This window comes from Hippocampus bargibanti, linkage group LG22 (assembly GCF_051943395.1).
Source record: "Hippocampus bargibanti isolate YZ-2025 linkage group LG22, ASM5194339v1, whole genome shotgun sequence".
NCBI lineage: Eukaryota > Metazoa > Chordata > Actinopteri > Syngnathiformes > Syngnathidae > Hippocampus > Hippocampus bargibanti.
In genome coordinates, this window is record NC_142755.1 from 850,202 (window position 1) to 864,802 (window position 14,601).

Genomic DNA, 14,601 nt, shown 5'->3' on the forward strand with positions numbered 1-14,601 from the left:
TTCATCAAGCTAGGATGCTACTTCCTCTAATTAGCACCATTTCGACTTTGTTGCAGCGAACTTCCGAAAAAGGCTAACATCTTCCGTTGCAGGTGCGACAACAATGAAAACGATCGCCTTCCATAAATGGCGTTCAGGGTTGGACTGAACTACATGTGACCTTAAAATGGCGCCCGCCGATGGTGAAGGGAAAGCGGCTTACGACTCACCTCGGCTGTCAGCGCTCGGCAACGCTGACAGTCGTGATCCTTCTTAATAACAACAACAACAAAAAATATGCTACATTTTTTTCTGCTGAGCGCTAAAAATTGCTCTCGTGTGCATTCTGTGATACAAGAGCTCACATTTTTGGACACCAGAAACAACTTTCAAGTTGATGATTCGGGATATAAATAAAGTTGGACGAGAATCACTGTTCTAACACAGTAGCATCTTTTTCCGCACTTGAAGGCACACCAAAACACATTTTCAGGGTAATTTATAATCGATATTTTCATGAAAAGATCCGGTAAACAAACATAATCCATCATTTCACAAGGTACCTAATCATATTCCACAGTAAATCCCATACAGCTATTAGCTATTTAGCTGGCTAGCTGTTCGCTGAGTAGCTGTTGGCTATATGGCTATTTATTCGGTGTACGTCAGCTAGCTGGCTAGCTATTAGCTATATGGCTATCTATGAGCTATTTATTAGGTATCCATATCCATTAGCTAGCTGGCTAGCTATTAGCTGTCTAATTGGCGGGCTGTTAGCTCTCTAGCTGATGGCTATCTGGCTGTCTATTAGCTATCCATTAGCTAGCTAGCTTTCTATCAATTTGAGTTACTTCCGGGTTGAGTGAAAGCTGGCACGTGTGGCTGCCGCTGCTCACCCACAGAAAAAAGACGTATCCTGTGACCGTAAAGTGACCTTGAAAGGCGCTTAAAAATTAAATGTATTATTATTATTCGTATTATTCCCAGAAAATGTTTGTAGATAATACACAGCGAGTAGGTGAGTTTTTGGAGCAAATAATAAAACTACCCAAAAAGAAAATATTCGTTTGAATATCTTTTAGCTGAAAAAAATTTGACTTCATCCAAATATAAGCGCTGTGAAATATACAAGCGCACAACTTGGTCATGGATTTTCATGTCGGTGTCGGTGTTTTTGCTCGCTAATCCAATTGTTTCACAGCTCAGCCAAGCTAGCTGCCAAGCTAGCTGCTCGCCCTCGCACTACCCCCGCCAATCATAACACGACAACCAATCACATCGGTCCATCCGTCACTCAGAGGTCATACCTGCGAGCGACCATGCGTCAAAACATGCTAGCAGACTGAGAATAGCCCCCGTCAGTTGAAAACTCACCGTCCCGTCACGCTAGACGCGCAAGCGTGGAGACAGATGGGCTCAGAATAAAGATAAACGCCGCCAAGCCTCACTCCCCCTTTCTTGTAGACGCGGAGTTCTGACGCTGTCACTCAAAGCCGTTTCTGTGACGTGTGATTGTCAGAAGCTTGAGTTGACATTTCCCAATGGGCGGATGACAAAGCTCAGGGGGGGGTCTTTAATTCATTCCCCAAGTAATCGTTCACCAGGTTGCTACCATCGACAACTACCATCACAAAGGTCAATAAAACGACTTTATTATACAGTACAGTTTATTTTTTTAATTACAATACCATAGCACATTTATCCTACATAAAATAAGGTATATTTTTCATAGTTTTAAGACTTTATTTAGGAGAAAAGTATGTTTTATGGGGACCTGGGAACAGATTATTCTCATTTTTATGGTTTCTTATGGAAAATGAATGTTTGGAAGACTAACTTTTCACCTTACACACACTTTCTGGGAATAATAATAAAAATAATAATCCATTTAATTTCTAAGCGCCTTTCAAAACTCTCAAGGTCACTTTAAAGTCAGAAGATAAGTTTTTCTGTGGGTGAGCAGCGACAGCCACATGCGCCAGCGTTCACGCAACCTAACTCAAATAGATAGAAAGTCACCAAGCTGGCTAATAGATTACTAATAGATAGCTAGCCAGCTAGATAGCTAATAGATAGCATATAGTTACTTAGGTAGCCAGCTAGTTAGCTAGTTAGCAAATAGACAGCTAATTTCTCATGTCCCAAAAAGACACTTAAGAGTTGTAAACAGGAAGTAGTTGATAGAAAACAAGCATCCCGCCGTGATGGACAGATCCTTACCTGTCCACGTCGCCTTGAATGTCTTTGCTTCCTCGGTGCGAAGGAGCCGCATCGGCTAGCCGGCCCGCATTGCGCGCATACAAATGCAGCCCTCCGTCCGTCAGATATCTGCGAGAGGAGACGTCAAACTTTTGATTTTCCGCCTTCAGTGTAACTTGAAAGGATGTTGTCAATTAGCATATGCGAGTTGGGGGATTGGAGCGCCGAGAGCAATCAGACGCGCCTGATAAGACATGGGAATGATTAGCCGACGAGGCTAATTGAGCTAATGAGACGGCAAATCACTTTTGTTTCGAAACCCACGCATCTTTTAACTCCCATCAATCAAATGACATCAATCATCCGCCAATTTCAATTCACGCCTCTTCAAACTTTTACTAACAACTTTTTTTTTAATCATCATTTAACTCATCGATTGGCAGATAATGTGCAAAAAAATGTATCCACTCCAGTGCCAGGGTTTTTGTCATTGTCACTCGAATTGCAGGACCCACAGAATATTGACTTTTAAGACTACGTAAACATTCAATACAGCGTAAGAAACCTTCGACTATCTTCTTTTATCAGGAAAAAATAGTTAATTCCTAAGTTAAATGGGTCTGGAGTTATCTGAGTTTGAAATGGGGGCAGCTGTACAAAATACAATACAATACAAATTGGTGTATATAGCACTTTAACAATAGCTTAAGCTGTAACAAAGCGCTAACATGGAAAGAAGAGAAATGCTGCCCCCCAACTAGGAGCTAGAGGTCTGACCAGCGCTTTATCAGCACCCCCGCAAGAGAAACCAAAACAAATTCTGGAATGGCGCTCCACGTCATAGTTTTCAATTACCCAAATAAATTCATCGAATGAGTAAATGATACATACAGTACAAAAATAATAGTTTAGCATGTGCTAGCATGCGCTAGCACGATTCAGCCTACCCGCTGGTGATGTCATCCATCCGTCCGTTCTTTGCCAGGACGTCGGCGTCACTCATGTACCCAGCCACTTCCATCTGCTTCCCGCCTCCTCCCCTCTCAGCCTGCTCGGGGCCCCGCCCCCCCGCCGATCGCCTCGGAGGGGCGCCGTACACCAACCTGGAGGGATCGGCGTGGTTGCCGTAGCGCCCCGTCGCATTGGCGGCGCCGCCGCCGCCAGTCAAGGAGGGGGCTTCGCCCGCCTGGAGACGCGGCGTTTGGGTTTGGCCCAGGCGCCAGGCCATGGGGGAGGAGCGGCTAGCCAGGGCGGGGAGACCCCTCCCGTTAACTTCGGTGGTCACCGTGGTGTCAAAGGTCGTCTCCAGTGTGCTGCAAAACAACGGATGCAAAAAGTGAAAAAAAAGACCCAAAATAGTCAACAAATCAATGTCGTTTGAAAATGGCAATGAAGCTGTGTGATGTCAGGTGTGAAGGTGACAAGATGTCCGCAAGCGTGAATCCCCCCCCCCCTTTTTTTTTTTCCGACGGCGCGCCGTTTCGGCCTTGTGTGTTCGCTAGCGTGCTAACAGCGTGCTAACTCGAAAAGTGGGAAGACGAAAAAAAAGCCAAATCGCCTGTGAAACAAATGATGGGCATATTTTCCCCTTGGCTGGCATTCGGGTAATCTTCGGGTACTCTTGTTTGGCTTCATCCCACATTCAAAAAAAAAAAAAAAGGTCTGACTATTCCGGCTAACGAATGCCAAAAACAAATAGATGAAAAAAATAGATAGAAAGCTAGCTAGCTCACCAATCGATAGCCAACAGATACCTAGCTAGATAGCTAGCCAGCCAGCTAGATATGTAATTGGATAGCTAGCGACATATTTACACCCTAATTTTGGCTCAGAATCTGTTTATGCTTTTGTCTGAATATTTGGCTGGTCATATTCATTCATATTTATGTATATAACTCAAAAGCATCCTGCCCACCACCTTTTACAGCGACTTATTTGTCATGTGTTTTTTTTTATGATGATACTCGTGCTGCTGTGTTCTAGCATTGTGTGTTCTATAGACTTAGCCAATAAAGATGATTCTGATTCGGATAGAAGAGAGATGCGCCCTTGAAGATGGTGGCATTTCTTCCCCGGGCTTTACGTCAATCAATGCTAGCGGGATTTGTCTCGGAAATTAATTGTGTGTCTGGATCGATGGCGAGCAAAATACGAGCAAAACACGCCTGGATGCCGTCGATGGGATTTGCGGTTGTTTCAGAAAATAACCATTTGCATTGAAGTGTCCCCGAAAAGGCCTTGTGAATGGAAACCAAAGCTTAGCATGCTAACGTAATTAACACAAAATTGGTTTTATTTATATCTGGAAAAAAGACATATATTTTTTGGGGCAACGCACTCCAGCAGGCCATCCAAAGGCCTTGTCAATGTAAATTAAAGGTTAGCACGCTAACATAATTAGCGCGGAATTGGTTTCATTTATATCTGGATAATATATATATATTTGTTTTTGGCGATGCACTCAGCAGGCTATCGAAAGGCCTTGGAGGACATTCCAGGTACGTCGCGTGCATTCCAAAATGGTGACAGAGAGCGATGAGAAGTACTGTCATGTCCGTGCGAGCGTGACACTGATTCATTACTTTGCGGTGATTACGGCCACGGCGTATCCAGGAGGGTGTTTGGGGGGAGGTTGCGGTGGGCAGCCTTTTGTCACGGACTCAATTGGCAAACGATTGCTTATCACATTGGCGCTATTAAAACACACATTACATTTTTTTCTTATTAACTGTGTGGGGGGGGGGGGGGGGGGGACATTTCATAATCATTTTTGAGGTGGTCCGTGGTCAGCATATGAAAATTAACCACCCAAAATTGGCGTCTGTGGCGAAAACATATTGATCACGGCCTGGCTCGGGAGAAAGAAGAAATGGAAAACAAACGCACCCTTGTTCGCAAGAAGCCATCTGTCACTGCTTGTGATTCCAAAACAGGCAAAATAATAGACTGAGGAAGGAGTGTGTGTGTGTGGGGGGGGGGGCACGGTTGCTATTGTCATGATGACCGAGCTGCAGTTTCAACCACTGGCGGCATTGCCAACGGCTATATTTATTTCTGTGCCGGTTGCCCAGGTGAAATTTGGTTGCACGGGCCAGGCCTGTGGATGCTTGCAATCTTGGCAAAGCTACGCTAACAGTTGCGCGCTATGCCAGAAAAAAAGAAGAAACTAAACAGAAATAGATCAACAAACAACTTTGCTAGCAGGTAGCCAAAAGAACAGAAAGGCTCAGAGTTGGCTAAAACTATTTAGCAAAACAGCCCCTCCCCATGTATTTATTTAGTTATGTATTCATGTATTTATTTATGATTGATGTATATGTTTATTTATTTATTTATTTATTTATTATGTATTTGTGTATTTGCTGATTTATGTATTCATTTGCTTATTTATGTATTTTATTTATTTTTCTATTTATCCATCCATGTATTTTATTTTATTTATTTAATGTATCATTATTTCTTTATTTATGTATGTATTGTATTTTATTTATTTATATATTATTGAGTCATTGGTTTATCAGTTTTTTTTAATTAATTTATTTATTTATGTATTTAATGATTTATTTGATTGTATTTATTTATTTTTCAATCAATTTATGTATTCATGTATTTATTATGGAGTTACTTGTTTATCTGTTTATTTGTCCATTTAGGTATTTATTAATTTATTTATTTATGCATTCGGGGATATATTTATTTATGTCTGTATTTTTCTATCCATTTATTTTGTTTATTTATTTTTCTATTTATCCATCCATGCCTTTATTTATTGTATTATTTTTTTTAAATGTTATTTATTTTAATATAACCGGTCATTCATAACAATGGCGTCCTGTGGGTCACATGACAAAACGCCGCAAAGGCAGATGGCCATTGACCTGGAGCATCTCTCCGCCTACCTGTGGCTGATCTGCGCGCCCCGTAGACTGGACATGGTCTCTTCCAGGTTCTGCCTCAAGTCAGCAATGTTCTTCACCGTCCTCATTCGTCTCGTCTCCGGGTCCTCTCCTGCGCACGCATATTCCATTTAGTTGACACCCCCGGAGAAAAGACATGCCATTTTTCATCATAGAGTGTCCCATTAAGGACGGGAAGAGGGGTGGGGGCTGGGGGGGCAAAGTGATAAATGGTCATCGGAGGTCCGAAGTTGTTTACTCCCATGTGGGAAAATGCTATTTATTCTCACCTAGCTTCTAGAACCTTTCGATGGAATCATCCTATGTGTTTTAATGCTAACCAACCGACCGCCATTTTGGGCAACAGACTCAAGATGGAGACTTGCTCATGGGTTGCAAAAATGTACAAGTATCTTCTTGTCGTCTCCGATGATAGCGATTGCACAACGGCGACTGGAATAATTAGCATGTGAAAAACGAACTCCGGATGGGCCGGTTGACTTGATGTCAAAGCGGGAAGAAGCTGGGTTGAGTCTCTGAACCGACATCCTGACATCAAACCAAATCCGCAGGGCCCAGAGTACAGAAAGGCAGAGTGAAAAAGAAGAGATTTAACGTTGCGCTCGCTTTCCTCGCAAAACTGGTAGCGAGCGAAATGGGGAAAACAATGCAGGTGTTTAGACGCCGCGTAAACACGAGGGGGCTAAGTATAGATTCATCTAAAATGCATCCCAGAGTCGACTTGGGGTACTTGGAAAACAATTACAAAGGCGACTTGTGTGATTGATCGCATCCCAAATCCACATGTCGCCTAGGCTGCCGATTTTTCTGTGTTTTCCCCTCAACGTTGCACAAACGAATAACTCAGACGCAATGTTCTGTGGGAAAGTAATCTCGCGCGCTAGTAGCAATCTCCCTTGTCAGTTATCAAATTGCGGAATAAGCGAACATTCACTCAACCCGGAATAAAGACGTGTCTTCGGTCAGTCGTGTGTACTACTTTCCTACTGCTACACTGGTGACCCCGACGCGATCCAGTGTATCCAGATCCAGCCTGCAATGTTATTCTATGTAGCCCAGAGGGACATTCACAGTGGTTGGCCATCAGGGCCTTCTCCGCTGGTCTAAAAATATCTGCAAGGCGCTGGCAATGTCAGAGTTTTCGCAAAAGTATGATTGACTCGTCACATGATTGGCTACTCACTCGCCAATCATAGTATCCATCACTAGCTGCTAGTGATAAGATCATACTGGCCAGAGCTAGCATACTGTATCGATAGCGAGCTGCATAGGCAAATATGTTGCTGTGTTGATTTAATAGCGGTTTGGTTGCACCAAAAGAGAGCAAAACACCCACAGGGTGACATCTAGCCCAACATTTACAGCGTATGGGCCATGGCCAAACAAACATGGCCCATGTCAACCGATGAATTGACTCCCAAGTTGAAGGCGTGAAATCTGGGACGGTGGCGTTGAGCACAAAACTATCATGTAGAAGCAACAGGTGGATCATTCCATTTTCCACCATTGAGTAGGAAGGAAATGTCGTTCCTGTTCCAGTCACGACATGATCGGAAATCACGCTTAATGAGAAACAGCAACTTCACCTTGGAACAATCACGCATTCCCGATCGCTAACGCAACATGACAAGCGTCGTCATGGAAATGGCGAGGAATCAATTGCGCCAACTTACGCGGGCGCGGCTGCGTGTGCAGCGCCTGTTCCAGGTCGCCCAGCATAGTGAGGATCACATCGTGATCCAGCTGAGCCGTTCCTTCTCGAGGACCCCCCTCTGAAACATCCTCCTCCGCCCAATAGCCGCCTTTGTTCTCTGGCTTCCCGGTGCCCGAACCTCCCGCCCGGTTGGCTTCCGCATCCGCCTGCGGTTTAAGTTGGTGAGAGGGTTCACCCCGTGGAAGGCCACCGTAGGAGGCTCGCTGCGGCCCACCGCCCGCCGCGGGGCGCCGCCAAGGCACGGGGATTAGGGAGTGCTCGGACTGGGAGAGCATCTTGGTGAGGGAAAGGGACAGGGACCGAGCTCGGGGACCGTAGTTTCGGGTGAAGGCTTCCTTCCTGGGGCTGCCTTGGAGGCTACCGCCCCCCACCCGCTGCGAGGAAGACGGGTACGCCGGTGAGCTCCGACGTTGGGGGTAGCGAGGGTGGGGCTTGTCCAGCTCCGAAGTGTAAAAACGCTGTTCGCCGTCACCGTGCAAAGTCAGGTTGGTAAGCGAACGTTGCTTGAATCGCAGGTTGAGGTTGTCGGCGACGGGCTGAGGGGACCGACGAGCCGGGCTGCCTCCCTGGTACACCGATAACTCGGCCCCTCTCTTCATGTCTTCGCACTGAACACCTGAACCCCCCCAGACCAGTTTTTCTCTTGGCTTGCTTTGACTCAATGAGTCAGAGGACGTTGACTCTGCAAACGGGACGGAGTCAAAGCTCGGACGGGGTCAAGACACGGGTCCCATGGTCCCCAAGTCGTGGTCCTGGTGCAAAACCTCCCCCAGGTAGAATCCAGATCCATCGCCGTGCCAGCTTGATCCATCCGCCAGTTGGGTCTTCACTACTTGGTATCTTGAGCTCTGGTCATCAAGTCCTCGCCCACCCTAGTCAGGGGTGCGCCTGAGCCAGTCGCGACATCTCCAGTCGTCGCCTTTCTGGCATCTCGTTCCTGTTCTGCTCGCACTCGTTATCCTCCTCCCTTATTCGACGACAGACTTATCCGCCTCCTCTGCCCTTAATTACCACCTCGCCGCTATGCCGTTCCGACGCGACGAGGGTCCATCCCTCCTCCTGATGAAAAGTGAGCGACTGGCGGAGGCGCCGTTAGCACGGCTCTCCCTCGCTCTCGCTTTCTCTCGCTCGCCCGCTCTCTCAGCTCACCGTTGAGCATCCTCTCATCCTTCCCTCTCGCTCACTTTCTCCCGCCTCAAACTGTCCTTCCACCACCGCTAGACCTCACCCCACCCCGTCGCCATCTCGACAGCGACTTGTTTAGATAGCGCACCTGTAAGCTCAGCGCTCCCTCGCCGACTGCCAAACTTAATTAAATGCTATCTGGAGGCGCTCCGCGGCGAGCCTGTCGGTTTATCTGCGATCAACAATGAGACCGCCGAACCAACATATTACTCATCAATCAGTGCGAGCTTTATTCGCCCCCCGTCACCCCTCGCCAACAGCTGCTATGCACATATTGAACAAGTCAAACGTGGAATAGCTTGAAAGGAGTAATGAAATATGTTCAAATCAAGATACAGCGGCCCTCAAGTACAACTTCATATCACAGGGGGAACAAATACGACATCCGATGGGCCAACCGTGCATGGGTTTGCGCTTAACTCATTCACTGCCAGGCAATGTGCAAAAAGACATTGTCACTCAAATTGAAGGACCCACAGAATATTGAGTTTTAGGATGACATAAACATCCAATACAGTGTTAGAAACCTCAGATGCTCTTCTTTCATCAGAAAAACAGAGTTCATTCCTAAGTGATATTATTCTGAAGTTATCTGATCTTGAAATAGGGGCAGATGTACAAAATACAATAAATACATTGATTTATATAGCGCTTAACTCTGCCATATAACGACGCCGCAAATGAAGATGTGCTTGTGCGACACCCGCCTGTGGATTGTCATAAATAACGACAACCGCGGGGAGCGAGCATAGCGAGGGGCCGTGGGGGGGCGTAAACAAAGAACCACAGATGCTCCCTGTGTTCGACTGTCAGTGTTGACCTTTTCCCTTCGCGACAGGGAAGGACGACAGAGTGAAATGAAAAAAGACACCCGTCAACCTCCCAAATTGTTAATATTTTATGGGGGGTCCCATGGGGGTCTCCCCCCTAAATTGATTTTGTAATCGATCATTTTTTAATAAAAACTGTGTGTGTGTGTTGAGATCCAGACCTGATATCTCCTCCAGGCACTGTTTGGCTGTCTTGTTGAAGACCAAGTCCCCCTTGGTGGGGCTGAGGCAGGGGTCAACCGGAGCTACCATGGTGCAATCATTCTCCGAGAAGGTCCTGCGGGAGCACAAAATAAATCAAGGCAAGCTGTGATTTAAAAAATAAACACATTTAAACAAATGTGTGTTTCGACACTTTGTCATCTAATCAGCTAATTTGTATAGCAAGATAATCTGCTAACATCGTTGGACTAAAATCGGCTAATTTACACAATCGGCTAATTTATATCGCAAACTAATCTGCTAACATCATTGGACTATAATCGGCTAGTTTGTACAGCAAAATAATCTGCTAACATCATGGGATTACAATAGTCTCTATTCAACATTTTGACTGGATTTCGATTTACGACCATTTTGACTTACAACCGTTTGGTCGGAACGGAACTCGGTCGTAAATCGGATGTTACCCGTATTACGTAACTCCGGCAACTACTTTAGCGGCTTGTAATGCGGTGCGCCCGAAAACAAATACACCGTGGGGGTGCGTCTTATCGTCCAGAAAATACGGTATCTGTCCAATCGGAGCTCAATCATGCTAAGTAGTCTTACCGGTACATGAAAGGTGCGACGGTTGCCGTGTTGGGGTGGTTGTGCTGTTGCTGCTGGGGTAGCTGAACCACTCCAGTCCCTCCAAGGCCTCCACCACCGCCCGCCAGGACGCCGCCGGATGCCGACAGCGCCGAAGTGCTGGTGGAGGAAGTCATGCTGCTTCGTTTAGCCTCTGGACCCCCAACGGATCTGTGAGTGTACAAACTCCCGCCTTGTCCACCTTTGACGAGCTTGCTTCTGTCCGCCTCGCCCCCCCGAAGGTTGGCGGCGCTGTTCAGACCCGTCTGGTTGTGGGACTGACCCTGGTGCTTGGCAGAGGGAGTTTTAAGACCCGATTTGGGGATTCCGCTGGAACCTATGGAGGACCCGCCGCCAGGTTGCTTTGTTTGCTTGGTTCCTTTGGGCACCAGGCTAGCGATTTTGGATGATTTCTTTGCCGAGTCGGCAAACGAGTCTCGCTCGTCTTTGGGCGGGACGCAGACTTGCTTGTTAGCGGACTTGCTTTTGTCCTCCTTGTCTCTGGACGTGGACCTGCTGACGTTTGAGGAAGTCTTGGAATAGGAGGAGGAAGACGGCGTCTTGCTGGTGGCGCTCAGGGAGGATGCGGTGGTCTTCGAGGGGGCGTGTTTGGACGCCGCGCCGCTAACGCCGCATAGCGAGACCGTGGGCGTGAGGGCATCTTCGCCGTACTCTGACAGGTCGTCCTCTTCCTGAAGAGCCATCTCGGCCATGGACGGAGACACCCGGGACGCCGAGCGGGGGTTAATCATCCGGAACTTGTCCAGCATGGACCTGTGGGGCGCAGCGCCGACTTTGGGGCCGTCGGCGCCGTGCGGATGGACGCCTTCTCCGATTTGGGGCGACGTGGCGGCGGGCGGCGCGTTGGCGGAGTTGACCAACATGGACGAAGTGGCGCTGTGCTTGAGGTTCATGGATTTGCTCCGCCAGGACTTGCTGGCGGCGGCGGAGGGGATGGCAGAGGCCAGCTGCTGCCCGCTTAGGCTGGTGGGAACCGTCCCACTTAGTCCACTTCCGTTCATGCCGCCCGTTACCGCAACGCCCCTGATTGACTCTGGAGGAAGAAGAAAAGTAATAGCGCTAAGGAATAGCATGGGTACGTCCCCACTTTGCGGATTTTCACATATCGCCCATTCAATCATTCATTGTTTTTTCCTTTTATTTATTATTTTTCTTTATTAATCTATTTTTATGTATCTATGCATTCATGTATTTATTTATTAATTAATTTATGATATACAAATAATTTATTTGATTTGTTCACTTGTTTTCATGTATTTATCTATCCATTAATTTATTCATGCATGCCTATTTGTATTGTCCAATGTATTTATTAATTCCATAAAGGTGCCTCCAGCCCCATCCCGTGTCACCCCCGCCGAGGCTTTTTTTCCAAATGGCCGCCACTTTGCACCGCCGTGCAGTGACTTTGCTGTTACCATGGCAACATTCAATTTTTTATATATTTTTTTTCATCCAGCATGGCCAAGGAATAAAAATGTGAAGTGGACGTTGACCTAAAGATGAAAATGTGTTTAGCACTTTTTATCCGTCAATGCCCTTTTTTTCCGCTAAAGGAATAGTTAGCTAACGTCGGCTTTAAGCGCCCCCCCGCATCTGAGTACTTCTTATGTAAAGCAAAAATTAATCCTTTCAGACGCTTGGCCCTTTTGATGGCTCGGCTCATTTGCGCCAATTTCAAACGGCCGCATTTCATCTTGTGCTTCTGGACTTTCACTTTCAAGTCTGGCCCTTTTTCTTGGCCCGGCATTTGAGGCGCTACTCCCGCGTGGAGACAAACGGCGGCGTGGGTCGTTACCCCCCCCCCCCTTTTCAAAAATCCGTGCCAGCAGAGGTTACGAATGTCGGACAAAATTGCGGTGACTTTATCAAAGCGACAATTTGACATTGGCGCTAATGTTTTCACGCTGTTGCCGGCCAGCTGCGCGGAGGTGACGACAGCGTACGCACGCCATTTGCTGCAAGAATGTGAAATCATTGGCAGCCATTTTGCTTATTTGAAAATCAATGGAAATGTTAAGGTGACATGCAGTTTTTTCAAGTCTTCAATTTTTTTTGGGCTCTCATTTAGGCTTTATTTTGCCCGACGGAGCCAAAAAGAAATGCTGACGTATCCCACCGACAGTTTTTTGCTTCCCTTAAGGGCAAAGTAGCGTTTTATCTCACCTTATTTTTTCAAAACTGCTGCTGCCATTGTTGAATTAATTTGGGAATTGAAAAGTGTGACACCATTCCCAATCCCCCCCCCCCCAGTTTTTCTTGCTTGGGTGCCAATAAAGCGCTGGTCAGACCTCTGGAAGTATTTTACATTCCACAAGGGGGCAGCATTTACCATTTGTTCATGTTAGCGCTTTGTTAGCTTCAGCTGTAACAAAGCGCTATATAAATCAATATGTATGTATTTCATTGTATTTTGGACATCCCCCTAATTTCAAGCTCAGATAACTCACATCATTTAGGAATTAACTTTTTTTTCTGATGAAAGAAGAGAAACTAGGGTTTCTTAGGCTGCATTGAATGTTGACGTAGTTCTAAAACTCGATATTCTGTGGGTCCTGGAATTCAAGTGACAATGACAAAAACCCTGGCACTGGACTAGACACATTTTTGCACATCGCATACCTGGGAATGAGTTAATGATTCATAAAGGGGGCTAAATCACATTAATCGGGTAAATGTTGAAGAAAAAAAATGACTTTTCCGCAATCGCGCGGATCCAACTGTGAGGGTTGTTCGTCATGGCGGGCGCGTCTTCGATTTTTTTTCCGTGAAAACGCGGACAGGTCGCGGAATTCGTTTTCGTCTAAGGTAGAATAATAACCCTGAGGATGATTCAGCAAAGAGGAGTTTCAGAGCAGGGAGGGAGGGGTTAAGATGCTAGCCCGAGTTTCTGATCTGAGTCGGCAGTGACACCCGGTGGCTGTTTTGGGAATCGCATCACTTCCTCACCTCTGTCGTTGCCGCTGGCGTATTGGAGCGGTTTGCTCTTGTCGATGCTGTTGAAGCTTTGGCTACGCCGGTTGAGATTGGACGAGCCCGGACTTCTGGAGACCCCGCCGCCTGCAGCGGGTACTCGGGAGGGGCCCGGTAATCTGCAAAGGGGGGAAGAAACAGTGGTTATTTGGGGGTCATTTTACAAGATTTAAGAATCATAATTACTAATATTAAAAGATTTTGTTTCTGAAGGTTCGGTTTACATTAGCTAGCTAGCTATCTATTAGCTATCTTTTAGCTATCTAGCAAGATAGCTGGCTACCTATTAGCTACCTAGCAGGCTATCTATTAGCTATCTAGCTGGCTATCTGTAATAATAATAATAATAATACATTTTATTTCAAGCACCTTTCAAAGCTCTCAAGGACACTTTACAGTCACTGACGAGCATAAATACAATAATAAAAAATACAATTATAAATAGAATACAATAAATAAAATACAATTATAAATAAAAACAAGAGATCTATCTATCTAGCTGGCTATCTATCAGCTATCTATTACCTCGTTAGCTAGCTAGATGGCTATATATTAGCTATCTATTAGCTGGCTAGCTAGGTAATAGATAGCCTTTTTAAAACTAGCAGCAAATGAGTTTCTCTGACCAAAAATAAAAATCTAGCTAGCTATCTAGTTCGCCAGGTGGCTATCTATTAGCAATCTATTCGCTATCTAGATGGCTATCTATTAGAAAAACCCCAGCAAAGGATTGGACACATTTTTAGCCATCGTCTGCCAGTCAATGAGTTAAAATATTAGCATTCGACTTGGATGCTGCCACATGGTCCCGGATTTCAAGATGTTTCAATATAAAGTTATCGTTACCTTGTGTTTTTCTTCTGTGGCGACCCTATTCCAGTATGGCCCGGAGGATTTGCATATCGTGCTGTGAGACTGAAAAACAAGAAGAAGAAGCAGAGTCAGTGATAACCGAGTTACATGAGGAATGTGCCCGGTTTTCTTAATGCGAGTC

The 14,601-nt window shown here is 46.0% G+C and overlaps 1 protein-coding gene across 6 annotated transcripts in view; it reads right to left on the minus strand.

The window, feature by feature from the left end:
- The window catches only part of nav3 (neuron navigator 3), a 65,317-nt gene that overhangs the window by 22,431 nt on the left and 28,285 nt on the right, over positions 1–14,601 (minus strand). For all 6 annotated transcript variants that reach the window (XM_088988968.1, XM_088988967.1, XM_088988966.1 and 3 more), the window contains exons 6-12: positions 14,454–14,522; positions 13,584–13,726; positions 10,596–11,667; positions 9,986–10,101; positions 6,078–6,186; positions 3,126–3,491; positions 2,200–2,307 (exon numbers count right to left, since the gene is read on the minus strand). In XM_088988968.1, coding sequence (XP_088845094.1) covers positions 2,200–2,307; positions 3,126–3,491; positions 6,078–6,186; positions 9,986–10,101; positions 10,596–11,667; positions 13,584–13,726; positions 14,454–14,522 — 1,983 coding nt within the window. The remainder of the gene's footprint in view (positions 1–2,199; positions 2,308–3,125; positions 3,492–6,077; positions 6,187–9,985; positions 10,102–10,595; positions 11,668–13,583; positions 13,727–14,453; positions 14,523–14,601) is intronic.